The 15,384-nt window shown below is 43.8% G+C and overlaps 1 protein-coding gene across 1 annotated transcript in view; it reads right to left on the bottom strand.

Annotated features, from left to right (window-relative positions):
* LOC121441773 overlaps positions 1 to 15,384 on the bottom strand; it is a 641,711-nt gene that overhangs the window by 427,930 nt on the left and 198,397 nt on the right. The window contains exon 2 of the mRNA XM_041643053.1: positions 627 to 784. Coding sequence (XP_041498987.1) covers positions 627 to 784 — 158 coding nt within the window. The remainder of the gene's footprint in view (positions 1 to 626; positions 785 to 15,384) is intronic.

Raw genomic sequence — 15,384 nt, 5'->3', positions numbered from 1 at the left:
CTAGTGTCTTCAAAATGCTGATTCATCTACTAGGGGGTTCATCGAGCACCCCTAAATATTTACCAGCTGTTCAGAGATACAGTTTTGGATCAGGTCTTGCTTCATGCCGACACCCTTGCCAGGTTTGATGCCTGCCAAGTTTGTATGGAAATGCATTCTTTCTCTTTCCCAAGACTGAGGGGGATGTGCTCCATTCTCAAAGGCAACACATACATTATCTTTAAGCTCCATTACTCCGACTTTAAGAACACAGTAAAACCTAATGAAAAGCCCAGTCCGCACTGTATCAGAGCGCCTCTTACAGTCGTTTACGGCAAAAGTGACTGGTGGTTGGTTTGCTAATTGGATGTCCTTGGTTATCTTATCCCCCAAACAAAGCATTTAAAGAAACCCGAAAGACAATTCCAAACCCATTAAAGGCATGCCCAAGCCTTGGCCAATGACTGAGATCCAACATTAAATCCTAAACTTGCAAGAAACATGATGAGAAATCTTGTGATATTTTCGTTGTTTTTTTCATTAGCTTAAATGTGTAATTCTTGAGCGTGAACTTTTTAGATGATACAGTCATGTCACAATGACAAAAGCCTGGACAACCCTGGACCACCCCCCACTCATCCTTGTACCTGGGCATCCATTAGGAGGTGTCTCATCAGTATCATGGAGTTCTTCAGTGTCTCTTTCTCGGTGGGTAGAAAAGGGTCATCATCCTCCTCCAGTGCCTTCGACTTGGTGACAATGAAATGGGAAATCTGGTCATTTAGGGTGTGCAGTGACTGCACAGCTGTGAAAAGACAAAGAAGGAAATGGGAAAATGGTAGTTAACTCTCTGTGTGTGTGTGTGTGTGTGTGTGTGTGTATGTGCACAGACACACACACACACAAACACACACACACATACACACTTCCCAGAGAGTATTTCCAATTACCCAGTGCTGGGATGACAAGTGGTCACCACCAAACCCAGCTTTAGTTCTACATTTAACTTGGTGTGACTGTCAGCTTTGTCAGCCTGACACCTGGGAAGAGAGTCTCAATGAGGGACCGGCTGCACTATGAGCATTGTCTATCACTATGAGTGATTGTCTTAAGCTAACTGAAGTGAGATGACCCATTTCACTGTGGGTGAAGTCATTTCCTAGCCAGGAAGTCCTGAGCTGAATAAGAGCGCAAGCAAGCAAGGGAGCATACATGTGGTCATGTCTCTCTGCTCTTGACTGTGGGCGTGGCATGACTAGCTATTGGAAGGTCTTGCCTTGATTTCCCCACGGGGATGGATGGAAGCCTGGAATTCCAATCTGTACCCAACCCTGTTCTCCTTTAAGTTACTCTCTGTCAAGGTATTTCATTACACCCATAGAAATGAGTCTAAGACACATGGACCCTGGGGGTTAAACCCAGGTCCTCATATTTGCAAAGCAAACAATTTCATGACTGAGCCATCTCACTGGTAATTTCCAGTGAGAAACTAACTGATCCATCATTTTCAAAGGGAAAGCAAGGGTCCACACCCAGGGGACCAACCAGGTGAGTGCCGAGAACCTGGGTTTCTTAAATAGTTAACAGTTAGGTTGTGTCTGATGAACACCATCTAAATACTTATCCTAAACTCTCTAGAGTCTTTGAAGACACATTTACTAGCAAAATCAGACGTGGAACTCACTTCATGGAGCACCCAGCTGTCCCAGGGAAGCATAACAGGTTAGAGTTAGCTGTGTACAATAGATGTGACTTTTTGATCAATATTCATAAGCCAGAGATCAACAGGGTACCAGGGTGTGGTCAGCCCTATGTTCAATTTACACTTATGATAACGCAGGTGGCCATTTCCTCCCTAAGCAGATGGCCTTTGCCATTAAAACTTGTGAAGGGGCAGTGGTCATGTTTTCCCATCAGTGCCACAAGTAGGCTGGAAAGGCTATAATTTCTCTGTCATTCCCATACAACTTACCATCCGACAGTTTAAGATTTGACTCATTTATTATTATGGCTGTCTCTTTCTCTACTATCCATGTAGTAACAGCATAGGTGGGTGGGAGCGTGTGTGAGCCTGTGTGTGTGTATGTGTTGTGTGTGTGTGTGTGTGTGTGTGTGTGTGAATATGGGTATGAGCTTGTGTTGTGTGTATATGAGTGTGTGTGTGTGTGTTTGAATGTCTGTGTGTGAATATGGGTATGAGCTTGTGTTGTGTGAATATGAGTGTATGTGTGTGTGTGTGTGTGTGTTTGAATGTCTGTGTGTGAATATGGGTACGAGCTTGTGTTGTGTGAATATGAGTGTGTGTGTTTGAATGTCTGTGTGTCTAGGCATGGGTGACTGCGCATGAGTGTACATGCATGCATGTATGTGTATGAGAGAGAATGTGGGTTGTGTAGGCCAGAGGTTGATCTTAGATATTGTCCTTAGTTTCTCCATGTTTTCCTTTTTGAGACAGGCTCTCTCACTGAACGTGGAGCTCATTGCTACAAGACCAGCTGGTCCCATGGGTCCCCCTGTATCTGCTTCCACAGTGCGACAGTGACTGGCATGTGTCATCATGCCTGGTTTTGTGTGGGTGCAGGAGATCTGAATTCGGGTCCTCATGCTAGCCTGGCAAACACATTCACCAAACCAGCTCCCAGCCCTCAGAGGTAGTTTTTAACCTGCTTTCTGCTCTGTCTCAAACACTTGGAATATCAGAGCTCAATAATCATTGTTGAACTAATTCCTTTACCGTTCCTTAAATTCAAATCCCTTTTCTTATAAAATAGTCTATAGGTTTTTCAGGCAAACCTTCACTTATTAAGTGAACAAAGAACAACCCCTGGGCATTCTCAGTAAAGCTACCACATAACCTCGATTCTGAAATCCTCCAGGGTCCTGGAACTCATCTGCCAATTCCAACACACAGTGACAGGGCTTGGGAGACCGTGCTTCTAGCCAAAGGTAGTGAGAGACACGGGTCACCCTCTCATGTAAACAGTAGGGAGCCTGGTGGTTTTCTACACAGCTGTGTTGCACAGACAGTTGGGGGTCTGTAGCCCTTGAAACGGTAGGGAAACTGAGTGGATCTTGTTATTTGCATGCAGTTGACATGTGTAACTCTCTACCCCACATACATACAATAAATATAGTTTAAATTTTTAAAGCAAATGTATTCTTTTATTTATATATATATACTTTTCATATTTATATATATAGTATATGTATATTTTATATATTCTTTCACACACAGCTCCTTCTGTTGAGAAGTGGAGGCTCACACTCCCTGTGAGCCTATCTGGCCCCATTGACAGAAGTCTATGATTCCTATGTCCAGCTCATAAAAGGTCTGGAGTCCTGGGCATGTTCACTCTGCTTGAAGCTAGTGGCCATGTAAGATACTTTTCATTGTTGATATTGATTGTCAAGTGCTGGGATCTAGAATCATCCAGGAGACCCTTGGGCATGTCTGTGAGGGAGTTTCTAGATTGGGTTTATTGAGGTGGGAGGACCTGAATGTGGGTGGAACCATTCCATGAACTGGGGTCCCAGATAATGTAAAAAGGAAAAAAAAAAAAAACCAGATTGAATACCCGTGTCCAATTCTGCCTCCTGACTGCAGATGCAGCCTGACCCCCCCATCTCGAGTCCTTGCTGCTGCGTCTTTCCTACCATGGTATGATATGTTCTACTCATACGTGTGAGACAGAGGAAGTCATTCCCACCTCATGTTTCTCTTGTCAGGGATTGTGTCAAAGCAACAAAGAACTAACACAACACTTGAGCAATCAGAGACCGTATTTCTTCAAGGAACGCACAAGCACAGACTGCATGGAGAGAGGGAGAGATGTTCAGGCAACTGAATCTTTCTGTCCATCCACCCATCTATTCATCCATCCATCCCACTCATCTACCTACCCATCTACCATTCATTTAATCATCCATCAGCCCATTCAACTATCCATCCACTTACACATCCACCCACCCACCTATCCATACACATACCTACCCATCTACCAATCCATCTACCCACCCACACATCCTTCCATCTACCCATCCATCCATCCATCCACCCATCCACCCATCCATTGACCCATCCATACATCCTTCCATCCACCCATCCATCCATCGACCCATCCATCCTTCCATCTATCCATCCATCCATCCATCCATCCATCCATCCATCCATTGACCCATCCACACATCCTTCCATCTACCCATCTACCCATCCATCCATCCATCTACCCATCCATCCACCCATCCATCCATCGATCCATCCATCCATCCATCCATCCATCCATTGACCCATCCACACATCCTTCCATCTACCCATCTACCCATCCATCCATCCTTTTATCCATCCATCCATCCATCCACCCACCCCTCCATCCACCTACCAATCTACCTGCCCACCTATTCATCCACCTACCTACCTATACTACCACCACCTACTGATTTACCCATCTACCCATTCACCCATCCACCTATCCATTTATTCCAGGTTCCAGACAGGTAGGTGGAAAACTGTCTGGCAGGACTGCAGAAATAGCTCAGTGGTTAAAAGAACTTGCTGACTTTGCAAAGAATCTGAATTTAGCTTCTAGCATCCATGTCTGACTATTCAAAACTGTCTGTAACGCCAGCTCCAGGGGATCTGATGCCCTCTTCTGGCCTCTATAAGTAGGCATACACATGTAACAGACAGTCACAGAGGCACACATTTAAACAAATAAAGGGAACAAACATCTAGAACATTCTGATGGCAGAAGATACATCAAAAAGAAGAGGTGAGGAATCATGACCATGAAGAATTCATGTGTATATTCCATCTGTAAAGTCTCATCTACTTGCCTCTTCCTTGTCACCCCCAGCACAACCCTGTCCCTGGAGAGCAGAACTGAGCTGCGTCTTCATCTCCTATCCCAATCCATGGCTCACAAAGCTGGGAGACAGCTACATACTGCTTAGGATAGCTCAGTTTGGGGTGTTTTGTTATGTAGCAACAGGTAACTGCAAACTGTGACTGTGACACCTCGTGAAACTCACCAGAAGCTAACAATTCCACGGGGACAGGTCGTGTTTTCTCGGTTCATCACAGTGTGTCTTTGTTGCTTTTCTATTGCCTTGACAACGCACCATGACCAAGACAACTTATAAAAGAAAGTATTTAATTTGGGAATCACAGTTCCAGACAAGCTAGACTCCATGACCACTGTGGCAGGAAGCATGACAGCAGCCCCAGCAGGCATGGAGCTGGAGCATTAGCAGAGAGTTCACATCTTGGTCTCCCAGCATGAGGCACCTCCCTCGACAAGGCCACACCTCCTAACCCTCCCCAAACAGTTCCACCAGCTGTGGACTGAGATTCCTATATTTGAGCCCATGGAGACCATTCTTATTCAAACCACCACACCCCGACACTAGCATTATTCACTGCATATAAGAAGAAATAAATAGAGGCATGAAAGAGAAAGGTCACGGCACACCATTCTGTCCCCACCCCTTCCTTGTCATCATAGAATTGGGAAGCCATACACATTGTTCTCCGTTTGCCCCATAAAACCCTCAACTAAATAAAGCTGTTCTTAAAACGCATGATGGATTAGAGACCAGAGAGCCACAGACACCATTCCTCCCTACCTGAGGTGAGGAAATGAGGTCATAAAACCCAGTTTACTCGGTTGATTGTATTGAATGTGAAATGACATTCAATCTGCTGTGTGCTATCTTGGTCCACAAATCTGGGGAAACACACTTCTTAAGCAGCTTATTTATCTGAAGTATTGTCTGAATCTCCCTGAGCATTAATGAGTACTTATTTAGACTTCTAATAAGGATGGCACATTCACAGCTTGGTAGAAAGGAAATAATGCCAAGTCTCGACATTCCGTGTCATTTAAAAAAAAATAGAAGACATGCGTAAAATTTCCTAATGCATTCAGAAGCACCCCACTTCTGCCTTTATGGGTCAGATGGCGCACAGAATGCGATGCAATAGTGATATGACCTCAGATGCTCATTTTACGCAGATGGGTCCAGATGTCATTGAGATGGGCTACTGTACTATTTTTATAGGAAAAAAATGACCAATGAATCATATCATAGGGCAAAGCCACTAGCAGCTCCATGGATTTTATGATCTTGTTATTTATATGGTCCATAGATACGAACTAATGACCAAATTTATCCCCACATGTTAAACAACCTTTGCTTTTCGCAAATCTCAAAAGCTATGATGTATTCTGCATTCGAACGCTCACCCATTTCCAGTTCTTGTTTTAATGGAATCCCGTTAAATAAATGAGGCCTAAATAATTCAGACTTCTTGCCTTCCCATTGTTGTAATAAAACGCATTCTGCTACCGACGAGGATGCAGAGAGGTCGGAACCCTCGTGTGTTGCTGTGGAAAAAGGTTTGGCAATGGATCAACAAATAAATATAGGATTTCCATATGAACGGGCAATGTCCTCTTAGGTACATGATCAAAGGAATTGGAGAAAGATGTTGTTAGTTACCACAGCCAAAGGTGGAAGCTACTCATTCATTGCCCATGCATTCGTGGGTGGGTAAACACAATCTGGTACATCCATTCAGAGGAGCATTATCCAATCATACAAAAGGAATGAAGCACGGATACATGCCGCCACACGGATGAACTCGGAACGCTCAGCTAAGTGAAAGAAGCCAACCCATGGACAGGAACTCTCCATAACAGGCAAACAGCGGAACCAAAAAATTAGCAGCTGCCAGGGAGTCTGGCTGGGAGAAATGGGAGCAACTGCTTCATGCTGGTTAAATAAAGGGCTTCCTTTGGGGGATGGTAAAGATATCCAGAGAAGAGTTACGGTGATGAGTGCTCACAGGGAATGATCTAAACGCTGGTGAGCTGATGTGGGAGTGATTTCTTATTAATAAAGAAACTGCCTAGACCCATTTGATAGGCCAACCCTTAGGTAGGCGGAGTAAACAGAACGGAATGCTGGGAGAAAGAAGCTGATTCAGGGAGTTGCCATGATTCTCCCACTCCAGACAGACGCAGGTTAAGATCATTCCTGGTAAGCCAGCTCGTGGGCTACACAGATTAATAGAAATGGGTTAGATCAATATGTAAAAGCTAGCCAATAAGAAACTGAAACTAATGGGTCAGGCAGTGTTTAAAAGAATACAGTTTCCGTGTAATTATTTCGGGTAAAGCTAGCCGGGTGGCTGGACACAGCCCGCCGCTCCGTATTACAACAGAGTGGCGCCCAACGTGGGGCTAAATCCACTTAAAAACCTGAGAAGGCTTAAAAATAAGGAAGAGACAGCTTTTTGCTGTTTCTGGGTTGCGTGCCGCAAAGAAATTGTCCTGACTCAGCAGCAGGAAAAAAACTGGCTGTTTTAAAATGCCGGCTTTCTGGGCTATGCTGCCATTGCGATCTCTGTCTGGCTCCTGTGGGAGACAGAGCTTTTAAATGGAACATTTGGAGTAAAGCTCTACGGCTTGCTTGATGGCAATGTGGACTGCTGTGTGCCTGAAACTGTGTGTGGCTCAGAGGCACCAAATGGCTCTAAGGCAGGAGCGGCTTGGCTCAGCTCTGCCATGCTGAACTGTGCTGGTCTCAGGCAAAAACTACCGTAATTACCATAAAAACAGCGCATTTAAGGTTTCAACTGGGCAGGACACAGGCGGTACCGTATTACCTGTACATGGTGCAACTTAAGTTTTTAAGAACTGCTTAACATTTTAATAAATGCTCCTGGATAGTAAAAAAATGTTACAAATTCACAATAAAACAGATTCAGACATAAAAGACCACACTGTTGGATGAATGTACGTAGGCTTGAGAGAGAGAAGAAAAAGAATATAGAGAATAAAGTTAATGGTTTAAAAAAAAAAGGTACTCTGTGAGTTCGAGACCAGCCTGGTCTACAAGAGCTAGTTCCAGGACAGGCTCCAAAACCACAGAGAAACCCTGTCTCGAAAAACCAAAAAAAAAAAAAAAAAAAAAAAAAAAAAGGTAAAGTCTTTAAAGAGACAGAGTACAGATAGTTAAGAGATTAAAAGAAATAAAGAAAAATAAGCCATGTAAAAATGGAAAATTCACAGAGAGTCTGGATTATGTACATTGTGCTTTCTTAAAAATTTTTGACTATAAAGGAGCTAAGTACAGAGAGACATTTCATTACATGGGCTGCTAAGCTAAACCAGAATGGATATAAGGGTATTACGATTTCAAAATTTGGGTTTAAGAATATGATGCTTTGGAGAGGGTCTTCTTTTGTTTTCACAGAGGACCAGACCCTATGGATTTCTTCTATTACAATTTGGTATGATAGACCACGCCCTCCTGAAAGGTTGTTGTGAACACCCTCAAAAAATTACTTCACTCAACTGCCAACTGAGATAAACCTGGCACACAGGTTACACCCTAAATGATCTGATTAACAGCGCCCCCATTCAGCAGGAAGCAGTTTGGAGAGAAAAAACTGCGCCCATGTTCCCAAAATATTGTTTATAAATGTTCTTTTACATTTAAAGGGGGAAATGATATAGGTATGAGTAATTTGCATTGGTATGGACTTTACAGTCAATTTTGTTATATGTATATGCATTTCTGATCTTGAATAAGGTGTTGTGATTGTGTAGTTCATTTTTAAAATGTAATGTATAATTAGAAAATATAGGTTGTTGATGGATAATCATAAATAATAGTCAAGTTTGTAGTCATGTTACTTAGATTTTCTAGATATATAGAGATATATTTCAGATAGGCATTCTTCATCTCTCTCAAAGGCTGCAGAATATGGCATTTAAAATATTTTAATAACTTAGGACTTTTCATGACAATAAGACATATCTGCTCCTGGCAGCACCAATCTACTTCAAGAAGAAGATGGGCATCAAAGAGGATCGTTATGGAGTTTGATAGCCATTTGGGCAAGAAACTGCTCTTACCTGGACTGTTGCATAAACTGTACAAAGAGAACCCGCAGAGAGAGGACTGCTGAACTTGCCTAAAGGTGAGATGGTCTTTCGGGGTTCCCGACTCATGAAAGAGTCTGCGAGACATTCTGCAGGACACAGCAGAAAGTGACTGAACTGTCTTTGGAATTTCCTGCTTGATGAAAATGTCTGCTGGATACTTTGGGCCTGAAGGCTGAAGATGGATGCCCCAATGGTACAAAAGAACTTTGGGTGACTGTCTAGGCAGCGAGATGTCTCTGTCATTTCTAGAGTTTTCTTATTTCTTGTTTACTTAGGTAGTATTATATCCTTCTGGAGTCTTTGATGGAGTTGAAGAATGAATAGATATAGTTTTCCTTAGTTATGATAAAAGATAAAATAGATATAAATATTGTAACTGTAATTCTTGCTTGATAACTGTTTTGCTATATGTAATTTTACTATGTTAAAGTTAAAGCCTTTCTTTTTTGTTTAAACAGAAAAAGGGGAAATGATGTGGGAGTGATTTCTTATTAATAAAGAAACTGCCTAGACCCATTTGATAGGCCAACCCTTAGGTAGGCGGAGTAAACAGAATGGAATGCTGGGAGAAAGAAGCTGATTCAGGGAGTCGCCATGATTCTCCCACTCCAGACAGACGCAGGTTAAGATCATTCCTGGTAAGCCAGCTCGTGGGCTACACAGATTAATAGAAATGGGTTAGATCAATATGTAAAAGCTAGCCAATAAGAAACTGAAACTAATGGGTCAGGCAGTGTTTAAAAGAATACAGTTTCCGTGTAATTATTTCGGGTAAAGCTAGCCGGGTGGCGGGACACAGCCCGCCGCTCCGTATTTCAACAGTGAGCTACTGTGCACTTTAAGAGGTTAAAACCGGAAATGTGGCTATGTGCATTCTACTGCAGTTTGAAAACAAATTGTGAGGCTGGAGGATTGCAAGATCAAGGTCCAAAAGGAGTACATTGCAGACTTTATAACTGGGATTTCTTTTACAGTGAGATAAGAAAAAGACCTGAATTTAACCCGAGCACCCATATGATGGAAGGAGAGAAATGACGCTGGCAAACTGTCTTCTGATTTCTGTGTATGCCTCATGACATGCACATGAACATGTGCACACACACACACACACACGTGCATACACACTCACTAAATAAATGTAAGACACTAAAATAGAAACTTTAACTTTTTAAAAACAAACAAACAAACCACTAGAATCAAAGGACTGGTCTAGGACATAGCTGTCTGTGAAGCGTGTGTGCTATCAGCACAAGTTCAATCCCCAGAGCCAGTGTAAAAAAGCCAGGCCAGTCTGTGTTACTTGAAAGGAGACAGACAGACAGAGAGAGAGAGAGAATTAAAGTACTTTAAAAAGTGACTTTATTTCCAAGTATGTAAGACTTTAAAAAGTAAAAATAAACATAAATAAGTAAAACCTAAAATTTGCTTTTAATAATGTTTTATTGTTGCTGTTATTGTTGTTGCTGATTTTGAGACAGAGTCTCTCCGTGTGGCCCAGACTGGCCCCAAACACTAGCCTTCAAGTCAAGATCCTCCTGCCTCAGCCTCCCAAGTGCTGGCATTACAGGTGTGTGCCAGCATGCCAACTACTAGTAGGCATTTTCAATAACTCTGTTGGTTGTATCTGAATAACCAGAACTTGGGAGCATGAAAATACCCTTGACACTGGTATCTATTGCAATCCAAACAGTGCAAATTGCTTTACCAGACACTGTGGGATAATCACAACTTTACTTACAGTGACAATCTACAGCTCAGATTCCTTGCTGCATTCTCGTTCCTGCAAGACCTACCTCCGTAATGGGGCAGCCCTTACAAACTGACAATGGTGGGCCAATGGCTTGCACTTCACAGAGGAGGAGATGAAGCACAAGAAGCAAGTTGCCCCAGGCCACAGGCAGCCAGGGGCACAATTCCAACACTCTCACCCCTGCGGTCTCTTGTTAAAAGTCAAGGAGGAAGGTGCTATACTCTATCTTTTCACTTCCTTTATTGACTTTGAGATGCTCAATAACCCCTTCCTGTTCTTGGCACCCATGGGTGTACCTTCTGGAAGAGCCTCAAGGTCCTAAAACAAGACATGAGCCGTGACTCTGAAGATACTACGTGGTGGCTTTAGAGCATGGCACTAACTATCCTCGTGCTGTGTCCACTGGGACACCACCATCAGAAGAGACAAAAATTGAAAACAGCTGTCCTGGACAATGCTTACCTAGAGCAAGAAGCACATGAGCAAGACCATCCCAAGCAGAGAGTACTGTTGGTGACAAGTGGTTCTCTCTTTCCAGAAAGTGTCTTCAGAGGACGCCGCATGACCTCCTTCACTCTGTACAGGGGTGGGTGCAACCCCCCAGCCCCTGCTGGAAATAGGCTATTTGTAATTTAGCATGCAAGACAGAGGCAGCTTTATGGAGCTCCAGGGTAAAATCCACATGCAAATGAGATTTGGAACCTCCCAGAGACCACACTGAACTGGGACACGAGGCTTCCTGCCAGTGGTCCACGCCAAGGTGAAGAAGCCAGGCCTGGAGGTGGGACTGCATCTTAAATAGATTTTTGTGACTTTTAGAGTTTAACAGCCAGAGCGGGGCTAGGGCTGGAGCAGACACTACACTAGAGCAGAAAGACTAGAAGCCTGGCTCTTGGGTACAAAGGACTGGCCTGTTGCCCACATGTGACCTGAGCACATCGGGGCCAGAGGACAAGGGCTCACTGAGAAACCAGGGCAACTCAAGGTCCCAGAGAACTTGGCCAAGTTCATCATGAAAGGAAGTCAGGGAAGGAACTCAAGTCAGGAACAGAGGTGGTAAAGGAACAGTACTTACTTGGCTTGCTCGGCCTCCTTTCTTATACAACCCAGACCTACCTACCTAGTGGCAGCTCCGCCCACAGTGAGCTGGGCCCTGCCACATCAATTAGCAAGGGAGAAAGTGCCTCACAGACATGCCCATATGCCGATTTGATGGAGACAATTCCCCAATAAGGTTCTCTCTTTGGCAAGATGTGTCAAGTTGACGACCAAGACTAACCATCACAATGAAGTTTCATGCCATGGCCAATATTCTTGGATTGTCAAAAATACTTAAAACTAATAATGGACAGGGGACATGAGTCCAAACCTGTCTCTCCTCTGATGAACTAACAATTGTGGCATGCCATCAAGACAGACACTGGAAAAGGGGAAAGTGATCCTCTTAGCAGAATTTAATGTGGAAACACAGCTGCATGAGCCTATCTCATTAAAAGACCAGTGCCGTGGAAAGAATACTCCCAGATTCCCTGTCCTCATTTTGCTTACCCCAGAGACCCTCTCCCCATGTTAAAAATGACTGTGTTTGGAGGTGAACTCTCTCCAATACTGAGCCCCTCCTCCTTAATTTTCATAGGACTCATGGACCCCGGGACGCTGGTGTCGGCAGAGTAAAACCTGGTGCCATGAATAGTGATCTCAGGGTGTGGATTCCAGGGTCATGGGTTTGGAGACATGCATTCCTCCTCATCCGTAAATTGCTTCCCTCTGGTCGAGCAGCCCCGTAGATGAGGCCAGGCAGAGGACAGAGATCAGCCTAGCCGTGAATGACCACTTGACCTGCACCAGATTTCTCCAGAGCATCGAGGTCCTGGCTCTTGGCAGATTTTCAGGATTGTAGGAACAAACTGTACTCATCTGACATCGGGGGTAGGGTCTGTGCATGTGTACATGTTCACAGGTATACGTGTGTGTGTGTGTGTGTGTGTGTGTGTGTGTGTGTGTTTACATGTAGGGGCCGGACGGTCACCACTCTAATTTTTAAGACAGGGACTCTCCCTGAACCTGGAGCTCTTTGATTTTGCTAGACTATCTGGCTAGCAATCTCCAGAGATTCCCCTGCCTCCGTCTCCCCAGGACTGGGAGGACGAGCGCATGCCACCACACCCTGTGTTTTCCAAGGGTGTGGGGATCCGAACTCAGATCACCATGCCTGTGCTGTAAGCCCCTTATGGACTAAGTTATCTTCCCAGCTCTGAAATCCACCGAGGGCCTGTGCTGATTGCTCTTACAGGGCCGTGAGGATGCCAAAGTCCAACAGAGTTTCTGTTGTCCCTTTAGGGAAGAGGGAGAAAACATTCGATGGGGTTTTTCCTCTTCTCTACACAGAATGGGCAATTTCAGAAAAAATAAACAAATAAAGAGCTGTAAGCCACGAAAAAAAAGGAGGTAGTGAATCCACAGGCCTTACCCAAGCCATAGACCTTGTTGTTCTTGGCTAACAGAAAGGGTTTACCAACGGAAGCCTTGCTCTCCATTTAAATCACTGGCTTTGCCATTTAATTACTTCTGGTCTGTTAATATTTTAAGATCATTTTGTTTTATTGCAACTTTCAATGTATTTCAAAGGTCAGCAGGAAACCACTTTGAATCTCAAGTACGTTCTATTTCTAGATAATAGATTTCTGGATGGAACAAGGCAGCCAGCGCCTTGCAGCTTTTCATTTCGGGCACAGTGCCATTGTGTGAAAGAGTGCCTTCAGTGATGCGGCTGACTGCATGTGGTGGCATGGTGATCACGCATGTGACTAAGGCTGGGGAGGTGGCTCAGTGCATGCCACATGCATGAGGACCTGAGTTTGATTGCCCAGAATCTATGGGGAAAGTGGGCAGCATCCTGCATCTGTCATCTCAATGCCTGGAAAATGGAGACAGGAGGAGCTTTGTGGCTTACTGGCTAACCTGTCTATCAGAATCAGTGAGAATTAGTTGTCACTTCTTAAAGGAGCAATAACTCAGCATGACCCGTTACATCTCAAAGCCCCACCCCCTCACATCCTTCCACCAAGGCTCAGGGCTTTAATGTGTTGAGTAAAATACAAACGTTAGGTCCATCACGTTTCATTCCCGGCCCCCTCGCTCTTGCCCATTTCACACATGATCACTGCAATCATTCTATCTCAACAGCCCCCATGTGCCGAAGTCTGAAGTCCTCTCTAAATAACCTCTAAGTCAGGGGCTGGGGAGACGGCTCAGTGGTTAAAGCTCTTGCCATGCAAGCATGAGGACTGGTGTTCCGATACCCCGAGCCCATGTATATGCTGAGTGGGCACGGGATTCCAGTCAGAGAAGGAAAAAAAAAGAGATTCCCCAGAGCAAGCTGGCTGCAGAGATGAGCCTTACAGCTGAGTTCTGGGTTTGACTGCGAGAGCTTGGCTCAATAAATAAACTGGAAGAGTGGTCTAGAATGATTCCCAACATTAACCTTGGGCCTCCACAGGCACACAATGCATGCTCATGCATGCACTAACACACGTGCAAACATGCATGTCCACATATATGCACAACAAACACGTGAAAAATGGGGGAAAACTTCTGTTCTAGTGTCCTTTCTGCTGCTGGGGTGAAACACTCTGGGCAAAGCAACTGAGGGGGTAGAATAATTATTGACACCCCTGCAAACATGTGAATTAGAAATCCACACACTGGGAACAAGCAAACAAACAACAAGAGTTGGCAGTGATTACTTTTGTCTAAAGAGTCCTTGCTACCCCAAGGGGTTTTGAGAAGTACCTGTTAATCAGGCATAATAGGGCTTATCTTTAAACCAGGTATCCAGGAGGCTGAGGCAAGAAGATCATGGATTCAAGTTTAGTTCTAGCAACATAGTGAGATTCTGCCTCAAAGAAGCCAAATATATATATATATATATATATATATATATATATATATATATATAATAGTTTATATCATATAATATATGTGCTATATTAATATATACATTTATATGACATTTTTAATAAGAAGCAGTTGTTAATGCATTGCCACCAAGGATCCGAGACTTTATATTGCCACCACACTGACACGGAGAGGAGAATATTGTTGCCATACTGAAACATAGCGTCTGATGATTCTTGCTGCCTTGGTATCACGACTTTGGCCAGTTCTCTCTTTCTCTGAATAAGACTGATTTGTATCACCAAGAGAGAATTTTAGGTATGACTGAGTGCCACTCCTGAAGCTAGAACAGGGGAAACTATGGTGTTTTCTCTTGAAACTCTTCCTTAAGGAAGCATGGGCTGCCGTGCCATGGGACACTCAGGTACTTGAGTACATGGCATGAAAGACTGACGGTTCCTACCAATGTGGAGCATGAATTTAGAGGCCTTATGAAGATGCCATTTCAGAAGCAAATCTGAGTGGCTTCTGAACAAGCAAGACAAGTTCTTGTACAAGGGCAACTGTGCTGAAATCCCAAGCCTCTGTGATTTGGCCAGATCACTCCAAAATTCAACTAAATGCTGGAATGGTGACATTTGTTATTGGAGTCACTTGGATTTAGAGTCACTTATGAGACTTCATAAATAACTAAGAATATTTTTCCATACCGAGAAGTTGAGTGTTACCGTAGTGAAAATTACTTTAAAAAAATATAAGTGGTCAAAAAAAACAAACAAAACAAACAAAAAAAAAACCAACCAACAG

This window comes from Microtus oregoni, unplaced genomic scaffold (assembly GCF_018167655.1).
Source record: "Microtus oregoni isolate MIOR12 unplaced genomic scaffold, Mior012 000081F_ref0000091, whole genome shotgun sequence".
In the NCBI taxonomy this organism is placed as follows: Eukaryota; Metazoa; Chordata; class Mammalia; order Rodentia; family Cricetidae; genus Microtus; species Microtus oregoni.
Note: the sequence above shows the minus strand (reverse complement) of the source record. Positions and strands in the feature narration are given on the sequence as shown.